This window comes from Anguilla rostrata, chromosome 8 (genome assembly GCF_018555375.3).
Source record: "Anguilla rostrata isolate EN2019 chromosome 8, ASM1855537v3, whole genome shotgun sequence".
Classification (NCBI taxonomy): domain Eukaryota; kingdom Metazoa; phylum Chordata; class Actinopteri; order Anguilliformes; family Anguillidae; genus Anguilla; species Anguilla rostrata.
Window position 1 is genome coordinate 32,955,933 of NC_057940.1, and position 18,382 is coordinate 32,974,314.

The window sequence follows — 18,382 nt, forward strand, 5'->3', positions numbered from 1 at the left end:
TGTAGTTACACAACAGATGCAGGGCTTTGTAATGTAGTTCAGGTCTATAAATAGGCCACCAAAAGCAGAAAAAGCTGGTACTGGACTAGCGGAGATACTCCACTCAAATCCACAATGACACACTGTGGTTAAATACATGCAGATAACTGAAAGGCATGGAAGTCAGTCTTTTCGTAAATCTCCAGAAATCAGATGGCCTAATCCTGGCCAATAGCGCGTGGATTTATTTTATTAACATAATGCGCTACAATGATAGCTCTTATGCTTAGCATTAATTAAGAGCCTATGAAAGACACCGCGTGTCAGTCAGGGAGCCCCCGATCCTCGGGCTGCTGGATTCGCTTGGCTGCATGAAGGTCAGTACCTGAACTGGGCTTTGATGTTGCTGGGGCTGGACGATCGGTTCTGAACCTCCTTCTCCTGCTTCTCTCTCAGGATCCTCTCAGCCAGCAGGAAGTACGTCGCGGTGATGTGGTTGTACTTGTTTGTTTCCAGAGCCCTGGAAGGAGAAAGGCAATTTGTTCTCAAGTGGCGTACTCTGGCATGGCTTTCAAAGCTATGAGCATTTGATAGCTCCAAACAGCTTCTCGGAGGTCATGGACACGTTAACAGAAACACGGTGGACGAACAGACGGGCTTTAAAGGGGGGGGGGGGTAGCCTTTAGTCTTTAACGTCACTGCGCCGCGAAGAATGTTTCCAGGTTCCTCTGCCAGACAACAACGACACCACTGGTAAAGTTCCAGAACACACTCAGGTCACTGGTTTCAGGAGTAACACTTCAATGGACAAACAACCCGAAGGAGAGCCCTACAGGCCAGGCTGCGTGGCCCCAAAAAGAGGGAGGAGGAGGAGAAGAGAAGGGCAGCCTCGGGAGTCCTGAAGAAAACCGAATTACATCCTCTGAGCGGTTTCACAGTTCTCGTGCTCATCTGAATTATCTCCACTGCGTCGGCGGGAGAAAACTCCCAACTATTACCCAGAGCTCTTTGCAAACAGCCTGCTCCCATTAACTTTCCTGAAAGTGGCGACGCACTTCAGAAACAATCGCTTATTCATGCGCTGCGGGGCTCGGAAATGGGCCGGGGTGAGTGAAGCGAACTCGCGCTCCGCAGTCCCTTTCCTCCTCCTGCTTTTCGGCTGAAACGCCTGGGTCGTTTCCCAAAGGCAGGCTAATGTCTCTCGCTCGCCCCTCTCAGTTACCCGGGGGTATCAGAGGGAAGAAGAGAACGCAGTAACATAACCTCACATAAATCAGCCGGATGAAATGTCTCTTAGAAAAGCCCCCTGGTTGGACAGGAGATACGAGCACACGAGGATAGAAACCGGTTTGGCAACTGCACGTGTAACTACAAGGTTACAGGTTTGGATCCCAGGGGGAGAACACCTTTGAGCGGAGTACACAAATAAATATTTAACAGGGCTGACGTGAACTGGAGAACCTCTTTCTAGGAACACATACCTTAAGCTCACATGTACATGGCCATATCAAGCTTTCATTTCAGTCATTTAATATGCCTTGACATTTACTGAATTTAGACAGGACACCCAACTACGTCAGACCTGGGATTCTAACTAGCAGCCCTTTGGTAGCAAGCGCCTTAATCAATGACCCAACGCTGCTCCTCCAACAAGGCCTGCTAACCCAGACCCGGGGGGCGACGCGGGTGCTGGTTTTAAGTTAGGGTTGGGTGGTTAGCTTAGGTTCTTACTCGACGATGGCCTCGCGGTCGGCGATGTCCCCCAGCACCATGCGCTGGATGATCCCGTTGTGCTCCTCCTCCGACAGGTTCTTGTGGGAGACCAGCGGGGTGTTGTACTTGGTGGCGGGGGAGGGGTCCACGCCCTGCAGCCAGGCGTGGTTCTCGATCTCCTCCAGAGAGGCCCGGCGCTTGGGGTCCCGCTGCAGCATGCGGTTTATCAGGCTGGAGGGCGAGGACAGAGAGGAGAGCCCGGTCAGTCACAACACCTGACTTCACTGCCGTGGAAATGCAATCCTACCATTCCCCAGAATGCAAGAGATGACCTAAATGCATCCAAATGCAACAGGAAGACTGTATTTTTACATTTACTTAAGCACTATTTTCTGCAGAGACAATCTGGGGAACCAAAGTAGATAGGGAATGCAGGTGATTGTGTATCCATAGCCATAGTCATGGTGAGAAGGTGATTAACTGGCCAGATATAGACGGCTAGTTCGGGAATTTGACCACGACACCAGGGTTAACACCTCAAACTCTTTAGAGTAGTATCATGGAATGTTCAATGAACACAGTGAGTCAGCACCTCAGTTACATAACTAGTCTCACCCCGTCTACATCAAAGAGCCCCTCCTATCAGTGTGTGGTAAGTTACAGATAAAAATATACAAGGAATGACGACGCTGTCAGATTTAAATATCCAATTATAGACTACTGCTGTCACTTTGGCTTACAGGCCCCTAAGGGTCACCCAAGGAGAAACCCGACTCCACCATTAAAATCCCTGCACCGCTAAGCCAAAAAAATTAATAAATCCAGGCAGTGACAGCTACTCCAGCTAGACTGTGAGCTATCCTTAATACTGAGCAGTCAATTAATGGAAGTCATATGTTTCTCCCCCTAACTGTTACAAAGCCACACGAACAATATGAGGAAAATAACAGATTTTGTGCACAAATTTTTAAATGTCGCTTCTGATAAAGTCTGCCGTTGGGCAGTACGGCTGAGCACCACGCGCGTTTAATTGAACAGAGGCCAGAGTCAACAGCGTCAACTAAAAATAGCCGCTTTCCGCGCAACAAGTGGATTGTTCCTCCAGTCTTCCAGCAGTAATACCCAATCAAGCCAGTCCACTTCACCCAACCTTCAGCAGTCGACTCAGGAGCGCACGCCGGTAGCACCCAGGTGGTTAACTCCGTCGCTTCGCTCCGAGGCAGCGCTAATTGCACGCTCCGAGGCTTCTGGTAAAAGACGGCCGAGTGTTTTCCTCGCGACAGCCTTTCGAAAGGTTGCTTTTTTCCCCCCCCTCCGCCGCCAGCCTCCTGCTTTTCGTCAGGATCTCCTCAGAAACTAAAATAAGCAGCTTTGACAGACGAGTACTAGTCGCCCCCCCCCCCCCTTTCTCCAGCTGGGAGCCGAAATGAAACGGCGGCTTTGTCCCTCTGCGGTGGCGGGGGGGGGGGGGGGGGGGGGGGACTGGCACGGCGTCGCATCAAAGCACTTTGCTGCGTGGGGGAGTGGGAGTGGGGGGTTGGGGTTTTTCTTTTCGTTTGGATCAATCAAGCGCTGACAGGACTCAACTGGAGGAGTGGTGGTTGAAAGAGGCTCCACCGGCCCAGATAACTACAGCCGGCCTGAGGCGCCAGATCAGAAACCATCGCTGGATGTTCGGACGGCAGAGAAACGAACGCGGTGCTCGTTACAGTGACCGTCCTGGCCAATAACATGAGGATTCACATGCTCCATCAGAAACAGATTCACCAGAGGAGAAATACGTCGCTCTGGATAAGAGCGTCTGCCAAATGCCTGTAATGTAAAATAAAGAATGTCACTTGGACTTGAATACAATCACAGTATTGCTGTATTCTTCTTTAAAAACTATGTAGGAACGTCTTGGGGCAGGGGTGTGAAACTCAGGCACTGTGTGCAGTCATTTGTGCTCTGTTTCAATCAGCAGCCAATTAAGGCCTTGGGAACAATGTGTGTGGATTCCTTAGCCAATCAATGACTTAAATGAATCACTGGTGCTGAAACACCAAAAACCAGCAGACACTGTATTCCTCCGGGACAGGATTCTGACACCTGTGTCTAAGTGTTTGTACGTTACAGTCATAGCCCATTAGCCTTTAGCACAGCATGTTGGTATCGCAACCTTTGAAACATACTGATATACTGGCAGGAGTCAAATAAGCAAGAAAATAAGATAAATACTGGCAAGTTATCAGATCTACTCTACAAAACAGGTGTACATATTTCCAAAACATCAACATAGTTCCTTACTTCAAACATTGCCATTTAAAAAAAAAAGTGTTTGTATGAACTGTGTAGAAAATAATCCTTCCCTCCACTACAACTTCTAACAAGGATAAGAAAAGAAATAAAAGTGGCTATGAGACTGTGTGTGTGTGTGTGTGTGCGCACACGTATGCGTATGTACGAGTACGTGCATATGCATGTACATGCACTGATTGTTGTTGACCAAATCTGATCTTTTAGTTTATGTATGAATGATTTACTAGTTATGTAAATGAACGTACTGTGTTCCCAGTGCACAGTTGTATGCTTTTTGAATCAGACGAGTGGATGCCTCTGGTCTCAGAGAAGGGCTCAGGGTGTCAGTCTCCTGTCAGTACACACACAGCAGGCCCTGTCAGACACAGAGCCCTATGGAAGGGCACCCTGGCCTATCTCCAGCACGGCAGCGTGCTGATAAGAGCCGTCTGCGTTTTTTAATAACCGGCCCGTCAGCCCTCCTCACACACAGAGTCAGTGCACTCGGCATTTAAAACCAGACCTCCACCCGGCTGTACCTGAGCCCACCCATGTCCCGTTCTTATTTAAAACTGCACCTCCACCCGGCTGTACCTGAGCCCACCTGTTTTCTTAAGAATACTAGCACTCCTACGATGATCAGTGTAGATTCTGTGGTGAGGATACGTCAACTTCAGACGCTCTGGAGAAACAGGAAGCTGCATCAAAATACACTGACTAAATCCAAAGACCATGTCCTATGAGAAATACCAAAATATCACACTGGCACAATGAAGAGGGGCTGGAAGCAGTGTTAACCTCAGTGTTAGTCTCAGTGTTAATCGCCAGATCACGGCAACCTCTGCTGATGTCTATGGTAACCGTGCCAATCCTTTTGAGGTAACAGCCCAGGCACTCATTGAGGAAGTGGTGCTTTTAGCCTCTACCTACTTGCCAATGACTCACTTTACCCTCAAACTTCACTCAGCCTGGTATTTATAGTCTAATTTTCTCTGCTCAACCTAACCCTTCCAGAATGATGCAGCTTTGCTTCGAGTTTTCACATGGTGTGGACCCAGCATGGTACTTACGGCTTTCCACAGAACCGTTCTCTGGCCAGGCCCCAACCTCGATTTTATACTTTTTTTTTTTAAAGAACATTTTTTTATCACACAGGAAAATAGCCATTTGAAGTAAAAATCCTGCAGACCCAATTTCTTGGTTTCTCGGTCAGCACACATCAAGACCCCTGCTTCCAGGGTTTTCAGGCTCACTGAAGGGGTGGTGTGCCGGTACTGGCAACTCCCCAGCGGTACATCCCACCAGTACATCCTTATTACCCTATGAGAGGTCAGAGGGTGTGTCCATGCTGGTGGCCATGGTTACCACAGCAACAACCCTGGAGGCACTGATGTGGCAGAAGGGGAGGGGGAAAGCCCAGCTGGCAGGGCAGAGTCACCAGATTCTTGTGAAATAGAAAGTACTGTAATATTCCTCCCCTAAGGAGCCAAGCTTACGGAAAGAGCACTCATGAACATGCGCATGCATAATTAATGAGCACCTCCTCGCCTCAAGGAAAGGAAGACAGTCAAGTCGGGTGAACCCACCCATGACCCAACCACTGATGGCTACATTAGTGACATGCCCTCAGTCAGACATAACACGGGCCGCCAGTCTGCAAAGAGCATGCCTAAAAGGAAGCTTTGACTTCCAAAACAGACAAGAAGCAAAGGTCTGAATTTCACCTGAATAGGTCTCCTCGGTTCTTCATTTCCCTTGAATCATAGCGTAGATCCAATTTCCAGGACTTGTTTGTTATGAGATGTTTGGGTCTGAATCGACCAAGCTGGCCCACCACGTGCCGTGTGCGGACATTCCGGTCAGGACACGACCTTCGACGGGCCACCTGCGTCGGTCTCTTATCGGTTCCACAATCACTGGCACGACAGCGGGACGGAAAGAATGCGTTGTGGGTTCCGCACAGACCACCACCGACGTCGCATGGGCAGAGAGAGAGAAAGGAACCGCCCTCGGAGAGCACCGGTGGCTCTGTGGCGTAAAGCGAACTCTCCGCGGGTCTGCTCTGCCCGATCCACCGAGGAGCCTCCGTTTTAAAATGTCATTAAAGGCATCCGACAGTCAACAGCAGGAACAACAGCTCCGCGCTGCAACGTCCCCGGGAACGCAGCGCCTGGGCGGTACATTAACCGCACTGAATTATTAAGGTCTGCGAGCAAATCCATTTTCATTAAGCAGAGTGCTCTGTGATGAACTGGGGGAGCATTTGCATATTCTAACAAATTTAGATGTAAATTCCAACACGCCAGACAACCGAGAGGGGAGAGAAACAGAAAATAAAAAATACATTTGAAGAAAGCAAACAACCAGCCCTTGAAAATTTGCATCTCATTTTTCGGCGAGGGACAAAGTCTCTTCACAGCGGGAAGTAATAAATGTTTGGCGGTTTACATCAAAACAGCTTTCCCCCTGAATGGCTGTTAAGCAGGCTGACCTTCACGCAGCTCTTCGCTGACTGGCTACCACGGCTGGTGCTTTGAAGCAACTCTTCCCTGATTGGCTTGAGGGGAGAAATCAGAAGAGACTCCACTGAGCTCCGGAACAAACAGCTCCTGGGCCTCCGGTGGGAACGTTCACAGTTCAGGGAGAGGTCAAACGCTTGCCAGCTGCCAATTAGTAAAATACCCAGAACCACCCACTACAGGACCGGTTTCCCAGAGAACAGTACACTCGGGCGTTTGCGTGTTATTACTCGTGAAAGTGGGTTTTCCGCGTCACAGTTCAGCGGCGGGGTTCGCGTTACTGCAGGCTACCGGCATCGGTAGTGCACCGTAATGCGAATCATCAATATCAGTCAAAACCAGCCCGGAGAACGCTGTGAAATTCTGCAGTTTATGAACGTTTTGGAAAACACGGGGCCACCTCCAATACAGCGCACAGCGGGAGAAAGAGAGAGAGAGGAAAAAAGCAATCAGACCGCAGCTCTGATTGACTATCGCTCCAGCGGTTCAGCGGCTGACTGCAGCGGCTCTCTCAGTAAGAGCTAGCGTACGCTAGCGCGGGCGGGCTGAGCCGTTACAGAGCTGCAGCCAGCACAGCGCCGAGAAGCCAGGAAACCACGGCCTCGCCCAAGCGCTGCTGGTGAGATGCCGCCGACGCTGACTGCACAGACTCGCAGAATTACGCTTCGACGCCTGGAGCTGACAGGCGCTCAAAGGCTGGATTCAGGCCCGTTAAAATTAAAATGGGGAGAGCTCGGCTCTTGAGGGTATTAGAGGGCAGGAGGGGCAGAGGTCAGCTGGAGGAAGGAACGCCACAGCTGTCTGTGAGTGTGCGGCTCGGGTCAGCTTTCTGCAGAATGTGAGGGGGAGGTGGACGAAGCCTGGATGCTAGCATGCTAGCTAGGCTATCAGTATGCAGACCATCATGCTACGCTGCGGCTCTGACAGTGGACAGAGAATGAGACCAAACCACCGACAGCACATGACCTACACGGCTGCTGCACTGTGAGGCGTGTGAACACGCCAGCGCAGTGAGAAGAAGCCTCTGCTGCTGCCCGAAGAACCAACTCTGAAACCCAGCGCTGCTCTGACAAAGGAGCCCTCCTTCAGAACACATCAGTCGCAGAAATTTCCAGCCGCTGCTCCAAGCTGAAGGATTCAACCAATCAGAGATAAGAACCAGGAGGAAAGCGGGGTTCCTCCATTAAGTCCCAGCACCTCTGAATGAGCCTGGTGACCGGGGCGCGCGTACTCCCGCCTATCGTGTCAATCATAATCTGAGAGCGAGCGTCCAGGCGGGCGCGGCCTGACTGATGCCCGCTCTAATTTCACGGAGGGCCTTCAGACACCTCGGCGGGGTCCGCAAACGAAACGGCGCCCAGCTCCGGTGGAAACGGTCGGGGAGAGGAATGTCGCGTCCAGACGACGCGAATGTAAAACCGTCCGTCACAAGCTAACGAGACGCAGGCCGCCGCGGACGGCGGACGCTCCGACGGCCCGTCCCCCCCCCCCGGGGGCGACCGCGAGATGAAGAGAGACAGACGGACATGGAGGACGTCTCTCTCGCTGCCGATGACACAAAACAGACACGGGGGCCCGAGAACAGCGTGCGGCGGTCAGCGCCGTTCCGGAACTTTCCGAGCCGTAATGGCTTCCCTCCCCCTTGGAGTAAATCCGGCAGGTTTAATGCGCCCAGGCTAAGCCCGGCTTTCGCAAATTCGCTGGATGGAGATAAAGACCCGATGGAGCTCTCCCAGACCGCGCATGCGCTCCCAGACACGAGGTCTTCACAGGAACCAAAACAGGATGAGGTGTGCTCGCGCTCGTCTAGTCTGGCCTGTTCTCCCAGCCCCCAGCCCCCCCCCCTTAACCCCTGATTACATAACAAGGCTTGGAGCTCTTGCCGTATGACCTCTACCTCGACAACCAAAAGAACAACCATTGACAGATTCAGGTCAAGGTCAGCCAAATTTTAAACCCTCTGGTAAAGGAGACAGGCATACATCCTAGTTTCCCTGGGTAATGTTTCATAGACTTCTTATGGCGATGTTGACTCTCACAGACGTCAGAAGGTGCAAGCTATAAAATGATAACCCAGTGCTAATTACAATGAACCAACACAATAACCAATGCCCCCCTCACAAAGCTTAAATCATTAAATTGAATGGAAGCCGTAGCATGGAAAATTCAATATGTGCTCTTTGGCTCCGCGGTTAATGACCAGCGCTCCATAAAGGCACTGCCATGGGCTGAATACGGGGGCCGACGGCCTCGACAGCGTGTGCGGCGCGGGCGGCCCGACGGAGAGGTGACCCTGAATTAAAGAGCTTTGTTAAAATGCACTGGGTCACTCAGAAAGAGCCGGAGACCGCGCCCGGCTAATGTGCGCGGCGCTATGCTAACGCACGCCATGTAAACAGAGCGAAATGATCGAGCATCGTTTCCCTCCCTCTGCCTCAGAACCTCCGAGAGCGAGGGCAATCTGTACATATCAGACAGGTCCGGGCCAAAGCCCGTGCCATTTAGCATGTTAACAGTTACATTTATGGCATTCTGAACAGATTGTTTTTTTTTTAAACTGAAGGGATGTATTTGAGCAGAAGGGTTTCTTTTCCGTGAGCTCCCAGATGAGGCGCGCTGCAGCGCTGCGTTTGGATGTGGGAGCAGCACAGCGTGTGCTCCAGCTGAAAGGTAAATAGACTTTGCAAATGAGTCCCGTGGGTGAGCCTCCCCGGCGACCGGGATTGTGTGCGCCGGGGTGCGAGTGACCCTCCGCGTGCGTGTGACCCTCCGCGTGCGTGTGCGCGTGCGTGTGACCCTCCGCGTGCGCGTGACCCCCCGCGTGCGTGCTCGTGCGTACACGCGGGACTGCGACCGCGCAAGCGCGCATACACGAGCGTGAGTGTATTTATAGCCGTGTTAAGCGCTTTCGTGCGTGTTTTATGCATGGTATGTGTAAGTGTGCGATTGTGAGCGTGTGTCTGTGCGTGTGTGCACGCTCTAACGTGCATGCGTGTAATTCCATGATTGCGGGTGCAGGGTGTGAACTGAACTGGCTTACTCTTTGCAGGCCAGAGACACGTGTGTGGGCACGGTGTATTTGCAGTCCATGATCATGGTCAGCGTCTCGCTGTCATTGGCCTCCTGGAAAGGAGGCTGCCCACAAACCAGCATGAAGAGGATCACCCCCAGACTCCAGATATCTGCAGAGAGAGAGAGAGAGAGAGACAGAGAGCGAGAGAAAGGGAAAAAGTAAGAAAGAGGGCTTTAGCAAAAATAACCAAGACCGAGGACTACTGTCCTCCAGTTTCCCACAATGCAACATGTGCAAGTGCAAAGTGAGACTTCTGGAGCCCGCTATGGTTCTGGTGACAACAGAAAGCAAAGCGAGCCTTGTTTAACATCCTGCCGGCGACTCCACAGGCTGGCGGTGAGCGCGTTACAGATGGTTACGTGGCACTGAAGGCTGCAGACATTACAGCACTCGCTATAATTAGCAGGGCACGATATGGAAATTCTGAGACTGGTATCGATGGCTCCCATCTGACTGGCCATACCCGACTGTGCCAAAACCTCCCTGTTTCACACTGCAGCGCGAACGGCACCGGAAACTGCAGCCCAGCTCACACATTTACACAATGAGTAGATGAACACAAATGTTAAGGAAAAATGCAGTAAATATTTTGAAAATATTTCAACCCGATTATTATTAAGCAGTCTGTATAGCTTTGCGTGCGAGCTTAGCTTGTAAAAACTGAACATTAAAAAAAAATAAAAAAATAGATAAGTGGCTCTGATTACTATGATTGGGCTACTTTTTGAACATGACCTTTTAAGATACAGCATCAGCAGAGCATGAAATGCTTCGCCTCTCTGGCACATGCATGTTGCGTTGCCAGATTGGCCATAAACTTAGCTTACTAGCGCAGACCATTAAAGCTTGTTTTAAGTCGGCTAGTGACGCTATGACCCCGATGTTGTTGCGCATCGCAAACTATTGTCTGCGAAATGAGAAAAGCTGCTAAGCTGCACGACGCAACAGACTCCGTGTCTGGCGTGCGCGGCGCGGACCAAGGCCACGCCCACGAGGACGCGGCTGAGGGGGGAGCCGAGGCGGGAGGCTGTAAAAGCGTGCCTGTCAGCCGCACCCGCTCAGTCTGTCTGCAGAGCGGAGAGAAGGCCCGCGCGTCCTGGACCGTGTCTGCGTTCGTCTGTGTCCGCAGGCTGGCCTGTCTGCAGCAGAACCAGCCCCTCGGCTGAAGCCAGCACGACCAATCAAACCCAGAGAGCAGAGGGAGATGAATGCGGGAGCGAGCGCCGAGCCGTTCCCATGGCGACACGTGGCTTTAATCCTAAATCACTCACACAGAAAAGAGCTTAAGCCATTACTGGGGCAATTATGGACAATTACAGCATTGCCCGCGGTGGGAAATCTAAAAACACTATGCTGAGAAAATTCACACTGCAAGTCATCCAAACATTGTCAAAAAAAAACAAATGCTGCTTGTTCTGGGACAATTATTCAGAGAAAGCGTAGTGGTAAAGGCCAGGGTATTGGTACAAACACACAGCAGGCCAGTTCTGAGCCGGTTTTACCTCTGTAAAAACAGAAATCAGGTGAGACCAACCCTTTCTGCTCTGAAAGACATGACTAAAGACAACACTGGGTAGCATTGGGAAGTAGGCTATGTTGAGCAAACACTAGAAACCTCAGGCTTTCAATGCTACCCACACTGACCTGACCAGCACTGAATCTATGATAAGAAATTCAAAGTACTACATTGACTCTGTACCATGTATAGAGTGAAAGTGACTGACAGTACACAGGTGTAGCCTCTTATCAGCTGGACAGAGATCATGTACTTTCCATGCTCCTGACTGTTGAACTCTACCTGCTAAGATTAGAAATGCTGAATCAATGCTTCTCCTAAAAATCCAACTGAAAAAATCTTTCATGTAAATGCAACAATAATTTAAACCAAATTTCAATATTGACTGAATTGTGCTTTGTCTTTGAATTTGTAACTTCACCTTAACCGTTCAATGCCCTGGGAAATTTTTGAAAGTTCACTATATGAAAATAAACTGACTGACTGGACAAAAACCACAACTCACCCCCCCTCAAATTTAGACCCGACTCCAGCATGTTTGCCAGCTCCTGCACACAGCAGAATGAACGCACCCTCCCCTCCCTGCCATCCTCATTGCTGTCCATTCGTCACGGGTGCCCACTCAGTCAACACTGCACACGGACAGAAGCCACAAGTCAGATAACTGCCACAACAGAGAGCCATTCACTTGCACTGCTAAACCCTCAGTAACCCAGACGAGGGGCACTGCCCGGCAGAACCGCGGCCGGGATGTGAACCCGCGCCCCCCCTGGTGCACGGACCAGGGCGCCCCCCCCGCCACACCATTAACAGCGTAGATTAAATCATTCCAGGGGTTAAGCTGCTATTTCCAAACAAATTAAATTGCAGATGCGACGGCTGCTGCTGCTCCCGGGGGGGTATGGGGTGGGGGTGGGGGGTGGGGGGGTGAGTGTTGTTGGAGTTGACAGATTAGCGCTGGCTGCCTTGGGGGAGCAGTCTCAGCCTTCTCCTCCGATTCCGTCCCAGCATGCCGCGGGGCAGGGGGCTGCTCGACACATTTCCCTGCGCATTCACGCACCAGAAAGCAGCGCTCATGAAATATTCATCACCGAATGGAGGCGGGATGGGGGAGGCAAGCGGAGGGGGCGGGGCTTCTCTGCTCACACTGTGTGGAGAAGGCTGGCCGTGTCGTTCCACAGCCCGGGTCATGTGATGGCAGGAGGCGGGCTAGGCGGCCCCCCGTGGAGGCGATTGGCTGTCGCACCCCTGTGCGATGAGACTGGCGGTCAGAGAGGAAGCTGGGGCCTATTTAAGCATGCGGTATGGACTCCGACTGCAGCAGAGGTGAGCTGAATCTGCTGCAGCTGCCGTCCGTCTCCTCTCCGGGACAGCTCCTCAGGGAGCATGGAGCCCAGACCCGAGAGGACGCCATTCCCAGCGCCTGCAGCTTAACTGCCTCCAGGGCGGCGCTAGACCTGCTACTGCAACCCCACTCCCATTGGCGCGATATTAGCCTGCCGCTTAACCACGCTGATGGAACAGACGTTCCCGTGCAGTGCTGTGACAACCCCCCACCACTCCCCTGCCTGCTGGCCTGCTGAACGTGCAACAGATCCAGCACACTGACAGTAATTCACCCCGCAACAGCACGCAAGATGAAAATGGCAGCGTGTGTGAATTTGCTCCCTGCCACCTCATTTACTCTCCTTTCTCAGGCAGGAAATGAAAAATATTGACAACGTGCTAATTAATGGGGTGAGAACGCCCCTCTGAGGAGACCCAGCGATGTCCGCACCCCTGCCCTCTGCCCCAACATGTCCTGACCACGGGGGGGGGGGGGGTGCTCACCCGACCGCAGCCCTGCCGTGGCGGCGTTCCCCCTCCCGTGGTCAGCGTGACCGGCACGGTCAGGAGGCGCCGAGCCCTCGCCGCTGCCACACTGGAGCGACGCCAGGCCTGGAAGCTCCGCCTCCGCACCGCAACCGCGTGCCGCGCTCAATTCTGCCCCCCGAATCACAGGCCCCAAACGGCACTGCCGCGCTTTCACACCCTGGTGGGAGGTGCAACTGACAGACCAAATTAAAAAGCCTTTCTTTTTATAAATAACCAAAAGCTGAGAAGTGAGAATGAAATCATTCTTTTTCTCTTTAATAACCCTTCGCAAGAACAACCTGTATAACAAACGAGTAAATCAAAGCCTCTCTTTCCTGTCTAAACAACTACCCAACTCAAAAATATTAAATAAAACCCCGGCCGACTCAAACCTATTTGCAGCGCGTGTGTTTATGCCTGACCTGGGAAATTCCTGTGGCAGCCTTCCATCAAGCTCTGATAATCTGACACATTAGTGGAATTAAATAACACTATAATAATAATAAAGTGCACAGAGCCACAGCACTAAATGAGCATGATTAGATATCAGAACCTGCAGGAGGAGGCATAAGAGCTCGGCCCCGCCCCCCCCTGCTCGGCCCTGCCCCCAGCTTGACCCCGCCCCTCAGCTCGGCCCCGCCCCCCCAGGCAGGCCAGGTTCTGCACAGCGGCAGACGCTGACCCACTTTCCCGTCCAGCTGCTGAGGAGCACCGCGGTCCTGTTCCCCGACACCCACAGATGGCCGACTGCTCTGCCCGCCTCAGAAAAACCCATTCCACTAGATTATGCGCGCTGTCTAATTCACTTACTGAGCTGCTGCTTAGTATGCAGGCTTACAGTTCAGTATTTTGCACTTTTTGGTGACGGGGCAGCCAAGGAAGCAAAGCCCCAGGGCCAGAGCCTGGTGACCTAACCTAACCGCCAACACATCGTGCTGCACAGAGCAGGGGTGGAGGAGACCCATTCATACGTGTGCACACAGAGCAGGGGTGGAGGAGACCCAATCATACGTGTGCACACAGAGCAGGGGTGGAGGAGACTCATTCATACGTGTGCACACAGAGCAGGGGTGGAGGAGACCCATTCATACGTGTGCACACAGAGCAGAGGTGGAGGAGACCCAATCATACGTGTGCACACAGAGCAGCGGTGGAGGAGACTCATTCATACGTGTGCACAGAGAGTAAGCCGCAGGCACGCAGGTGGACAGCAGGAGTCACTCAAGCAATGAAAAACGCTGTCCCTACACAAAACAAATTATGTGCCGCTCCAGTGGGGCTGGAGCCCTCTAGACAGAAGTTTTAACTTTCAGCTCCAGCTCAGTCCTTTAAGTTGCAAAGCCAACGATACTCATTTGCAAACAACCTGGAGAAAAGGAAGCAAACCGGTGACTACAAAGGCCTACAGCACAGCATTACCATGCCAATGGGAAATGAGTGACACCTGGAGACATGCAATTTTTACCTACAAAAACAGCAAGGTGATTTACATTCATCAGAGAGAACACCAGGACAGGAGGAAATTTTCCTGAAAATTTTACGGAAATGAGCAGCAACAGTTACAGCTAAAGCTCCTCTCTCTCCATCTCCATCATTTGCCCTGAGAGGTGCAAACGACGCGCTTCTGCACCGAGGAAGAGGGGTGCGCCAGGCCTCCGCATCCGACACCACGAGAGCCCTGAAACTGGAGCGCTTCAGAAGGCTGAGGAAGCAGCGGAGCCGGCGAAGTCACAGCCAGGCCGGTCCCACGCGGATAAACGAAGTGCAAACCGCCACCGGAAAAGGCCTCGCGGGAGGCTAACGGTAACGCAAACCGGTTTTTACAAACGCGGCCAACGCGCAGAGCGGCCTCCGGGGAGACCAGCGTCGGCGGAACATTCGTCTGGAATGCGTCTTCGTGGGAACGGCGCTGGAGGCTCGCGCCGAACACGGCGTTTCAGCCAGCGGAGACGGAGACACGACTGGCGCGGGAATGCTAGCTCAACCCCGCTACCCGAGGCACGTTAGCACACACGCTACTACTCTATAGCTCTCAGTGACAAAACTCCATTAGACTTCTCCTCAAGTCAAATATGAACATGAGTAGTATAAGGAACATACAAAAATATGATTTGTGTGAAAGGATAAATAATAGGTTTATCCTTTTTTCTGGGGAAAAGCAGACATTAATGTCCAGCGATGTATAACTGTAAATCATACATACAGGCCTGTACTTTGCAAAGCTATTACAGAAAAGGCCTACATTAAATACAATTCCCAGCCACTTCCCCTGTGCTATCACAGTGCTGTAACAGTAAAGGCAGAACAATTAGTGCTAACTCTGTCCCATATACCAGATGTTATTTTGATTATTATGACTGTTATTGTTATGATTATGATTATGTTTCTGACAACAACAAAAGCCATTACGGCAAATAACACTGTTGCTGCCAGCACTAATCGAATCAATGCGCACTCCTTTCAATATATAGCCCATTTTCCCAATAACCTACATTAGCATGCTGAGGGATATTTATGTTTTCAGACACGCTGTGTGGTCACTGAGGGACACTGCTACTGAGGTTAAGAAATGTTTTACAGGCGTGATGCAATCCTTCCTGACGGAGTACAGCAAACCTGGCCACGACTCTCAAGCAACCTCGCGAAATCAATGGCGCATGAGATGCACATAATGACCACGCCGACTGAAAATGTGGGCCTCCATCTAGGCTGACGGTTATTAGGAAACTATATTAATTATTCTAAGCCTAATTGCTCATTCCTGTTATGAACTGTAATGGTAACTTGATTTTTATATTCAGCCAAGATACCATTAATGTCAGCGAAACATCATTTAGACCGTACATAGACAGACACTGTAAACAGATTTTAAAAATCAGAAAAAGAATTAGCTAAATATCAACCATGGGGGGAAAAAAGGAAATTGCTAGTAATATCAGAAAGGCGAGGCAGAGCTTATAACTTTGTATTGCGTGCTCTATCCGAACATAAATATCATGCAGTGCATAATATAGGCTATTTAAACTGCACATCTGCATACATTTTAGACAACAAAATCACAAAGAAAATGCAACCATGTTCTGGATATTTCCCATTATTACAACCAAATGTGGCAGATTCTTCCTCGGAGGGACACAAAGACAAGAGAAGACGTGGTGAAATAAGCAATGTATTCAGGAAGCCAGGCGATGGGAGTGATTATCAGCTCCTAGCAGGGGTGGGGGGGTAAAGGGGGGGGGGGTGAGCGTGGAAGAGCGGGACGCAGATTTTTATTCCTGTTTATCATCACGCTTATTGTCATTCTGCATAATGGCTTCGGGGAGAAAGCAGGGTGCTTCTTCCGCATCATGAGAATTACAATGACCCGAATCATAAAAGCTCCCCCGTTCAAATTAAGCAAAATAAATAAATAAGAATAACAAATTGCTCAAATTCGCCGGAGCACATCCATCCACTCAAGAATAAGACATCAAAGTGCTCCTGGTGCAAGCGTTACAAAAAAATATATATCCTCATAAATCAGTTGAAAATGCTCTGGACAACATTTTCATTCCATCACTGGCTATAGTAACAATTGGCTAATAGTGACAAGAGTACAGCAGTTCTTGGGGTCAACGTGCGTGTGTGTGTGTGTGTGTGTGTGTGTGTATTGTTTACTCAAGCAATAGGGAAGGAAGGAAGCCTGTTCTTGTATGAACAGCAATGTGCAATGCTACAGTTTCATTTCGTAAGGCCAAAGTCACAGATTTTGGAATGGACCTGGAACTGCTTTCAGAGTGATGGTATCTAATACAAGTGATAATGAGATAAAGCATGATAAGATTTCTTCCCTCGTTCCTCTGTGGGCTATAAGCTCCAAGAGCAACACAAGAGCAACTGCGTTCCATTTGCCGCTATTATTGCCATCGCCATCCAAGGAAGGGATCAGCAAACGGCTAATTGCTCCAAACTTGATCGCCCACTCCCCCAGCATCTCTAATAACAGAGCTGAGAGCCGAACCCTGGAAGTGCACATTAGCGAGCTAAGATTATTCCATCACCCCCCGCCCCACCGGACCCTTGCAGTGCGCCCTCTGCTGGGCGGGGAATGCCAAGCGCCGTGCCGGCTGCAGGCACCTGGCTGGCAGGTGTAACCATGGCGACGCCGAACCGGGCATCTCTGCGCACAGCCTGCAGAAAGGAATCTGAAATGCATTGTTCGGAGCTGATTGTAGGGTTCCTCTCGCTCGAAAATATAGGGGTGGAAAGGAAGGACATTCTTCCTCTCTCTCATTCACTCCCCACTCCCTCCCTCCCTGCCTTCCTTCCTTCCTTCCTCCCTGCCTCCCTCTTTCCCTCCTTTCTCTCCCTCTCTCTGTGGAAGGCAATACAGTACGCCTCTCTACCACGGTCACAGCACGTGTACCACAGCAAAGGATTAATTAGTGATTCGGGGGTTTTATCTCAGCATCATAGCTGCTGTGGTGCAGCCAGTTATTTACCCATCCCCAGTAAAGCAACACAGAGCTTTCAGTCCCTGCAAAAAGCAGGGATATAAACAAGACTGGGCAAGCCTAGCTCAGCCGGACCCTGGATACAGCCTGTGGGGAACACTGTCCATCAGAAACTGGAACTGTTGAGCCATGACTTTTTGTCCATAAATGGTACTGGAGCCTCTTTTCACATAGGTTCCAGAAGATACTTCCTCTTTAGACAAAATGACTCATAATCACTTTTTATTCATATTTTTTAATCAATAAAAAAAGTCTATGAATCCAAAGTATGGTGAGTGCCATATCTAAACGAGGTCTCCAGCTATCAATAACCAACTAAGCCAGCTTCACTATTAAATTGATGTTAGCCAAGTTGCCAGTTAGCCATCCGCAAGCTTTCAGTACACCAATAAATGTTAGCGAATTGTGACTAGTCACTGAGCTATAATGTAGAAACTAGTTAGCTAGCAAGCAAACTAGCCAACGTTTTTGGGCACTTTGAACTTACCCAACAAATATACAACGTGCTGTGGACTATTAATACAATTACGCCCAGAGTAGCGCTGTTTTCTGTCCTTAAATTATCGCGCTCACCTGGTGTTGCTAGTTAAGTTTAATACCACCACCGACTGCACGCCACCACCGATACTCGCGCATGTTTCAACAATGAAGAGACATCCAGTCAGCCAGCCCCTCAGTAAGAGACATTCACTGTTCTTAGCCGGCCCTCAGGGTCCAGCAAAAAGTGCAAATAAAACCATCACCAACTGCTATAAAAACCTACTACTGTAAATCATTACCGTCTCAATTCAGTCAGGAGATCAAGCTACAGCTGGTGCACTTCTGTCACAGAGGGCTCCAGGCAGTGATTAACAGCTCTGTACAAACAGTGAATCCGAGCTCGCACTTGTCCGCCGGTGTGGTTACCATCACTGCTCTTAGCACTGCCATGGCAGCCGCAGGTCTGGCCACAGGTGAG

At 50.6% G+C, this 18,382-nt stretch overlaps 1 protein-coding gene across 1 annotated transcript in view; it reads right to left on the reverse strand.

Annotated features, from left to right (window-relative positions):
* Window positions 1-18,382, reverse strand: part of LOC135261457 (SNF-related serine/threonine-protein kinase-like) — a 36,208-nt gene that overhangs the window by 5,313 nt on the left and 12,513 nt on the right. The window contains exons 3-5 of the mRNA XM_064347771.1: window positions 9,529-9,670; window positions 1,711-1,923; window positions 365-499 (exon numbers count right to left, since the gene is read on the reverse strand). Coding sequence (XP_064203841.1) covers window positions 365-499; window positions 1,711-1,923; window positions 9,529-9,670 — 490 coding nt within the window. The remainder of the gene's footprint in view (window positions 1-364; window positions 500-1,710; window positions 1,924-9,528; window positions 9,671-18,382) is intronic.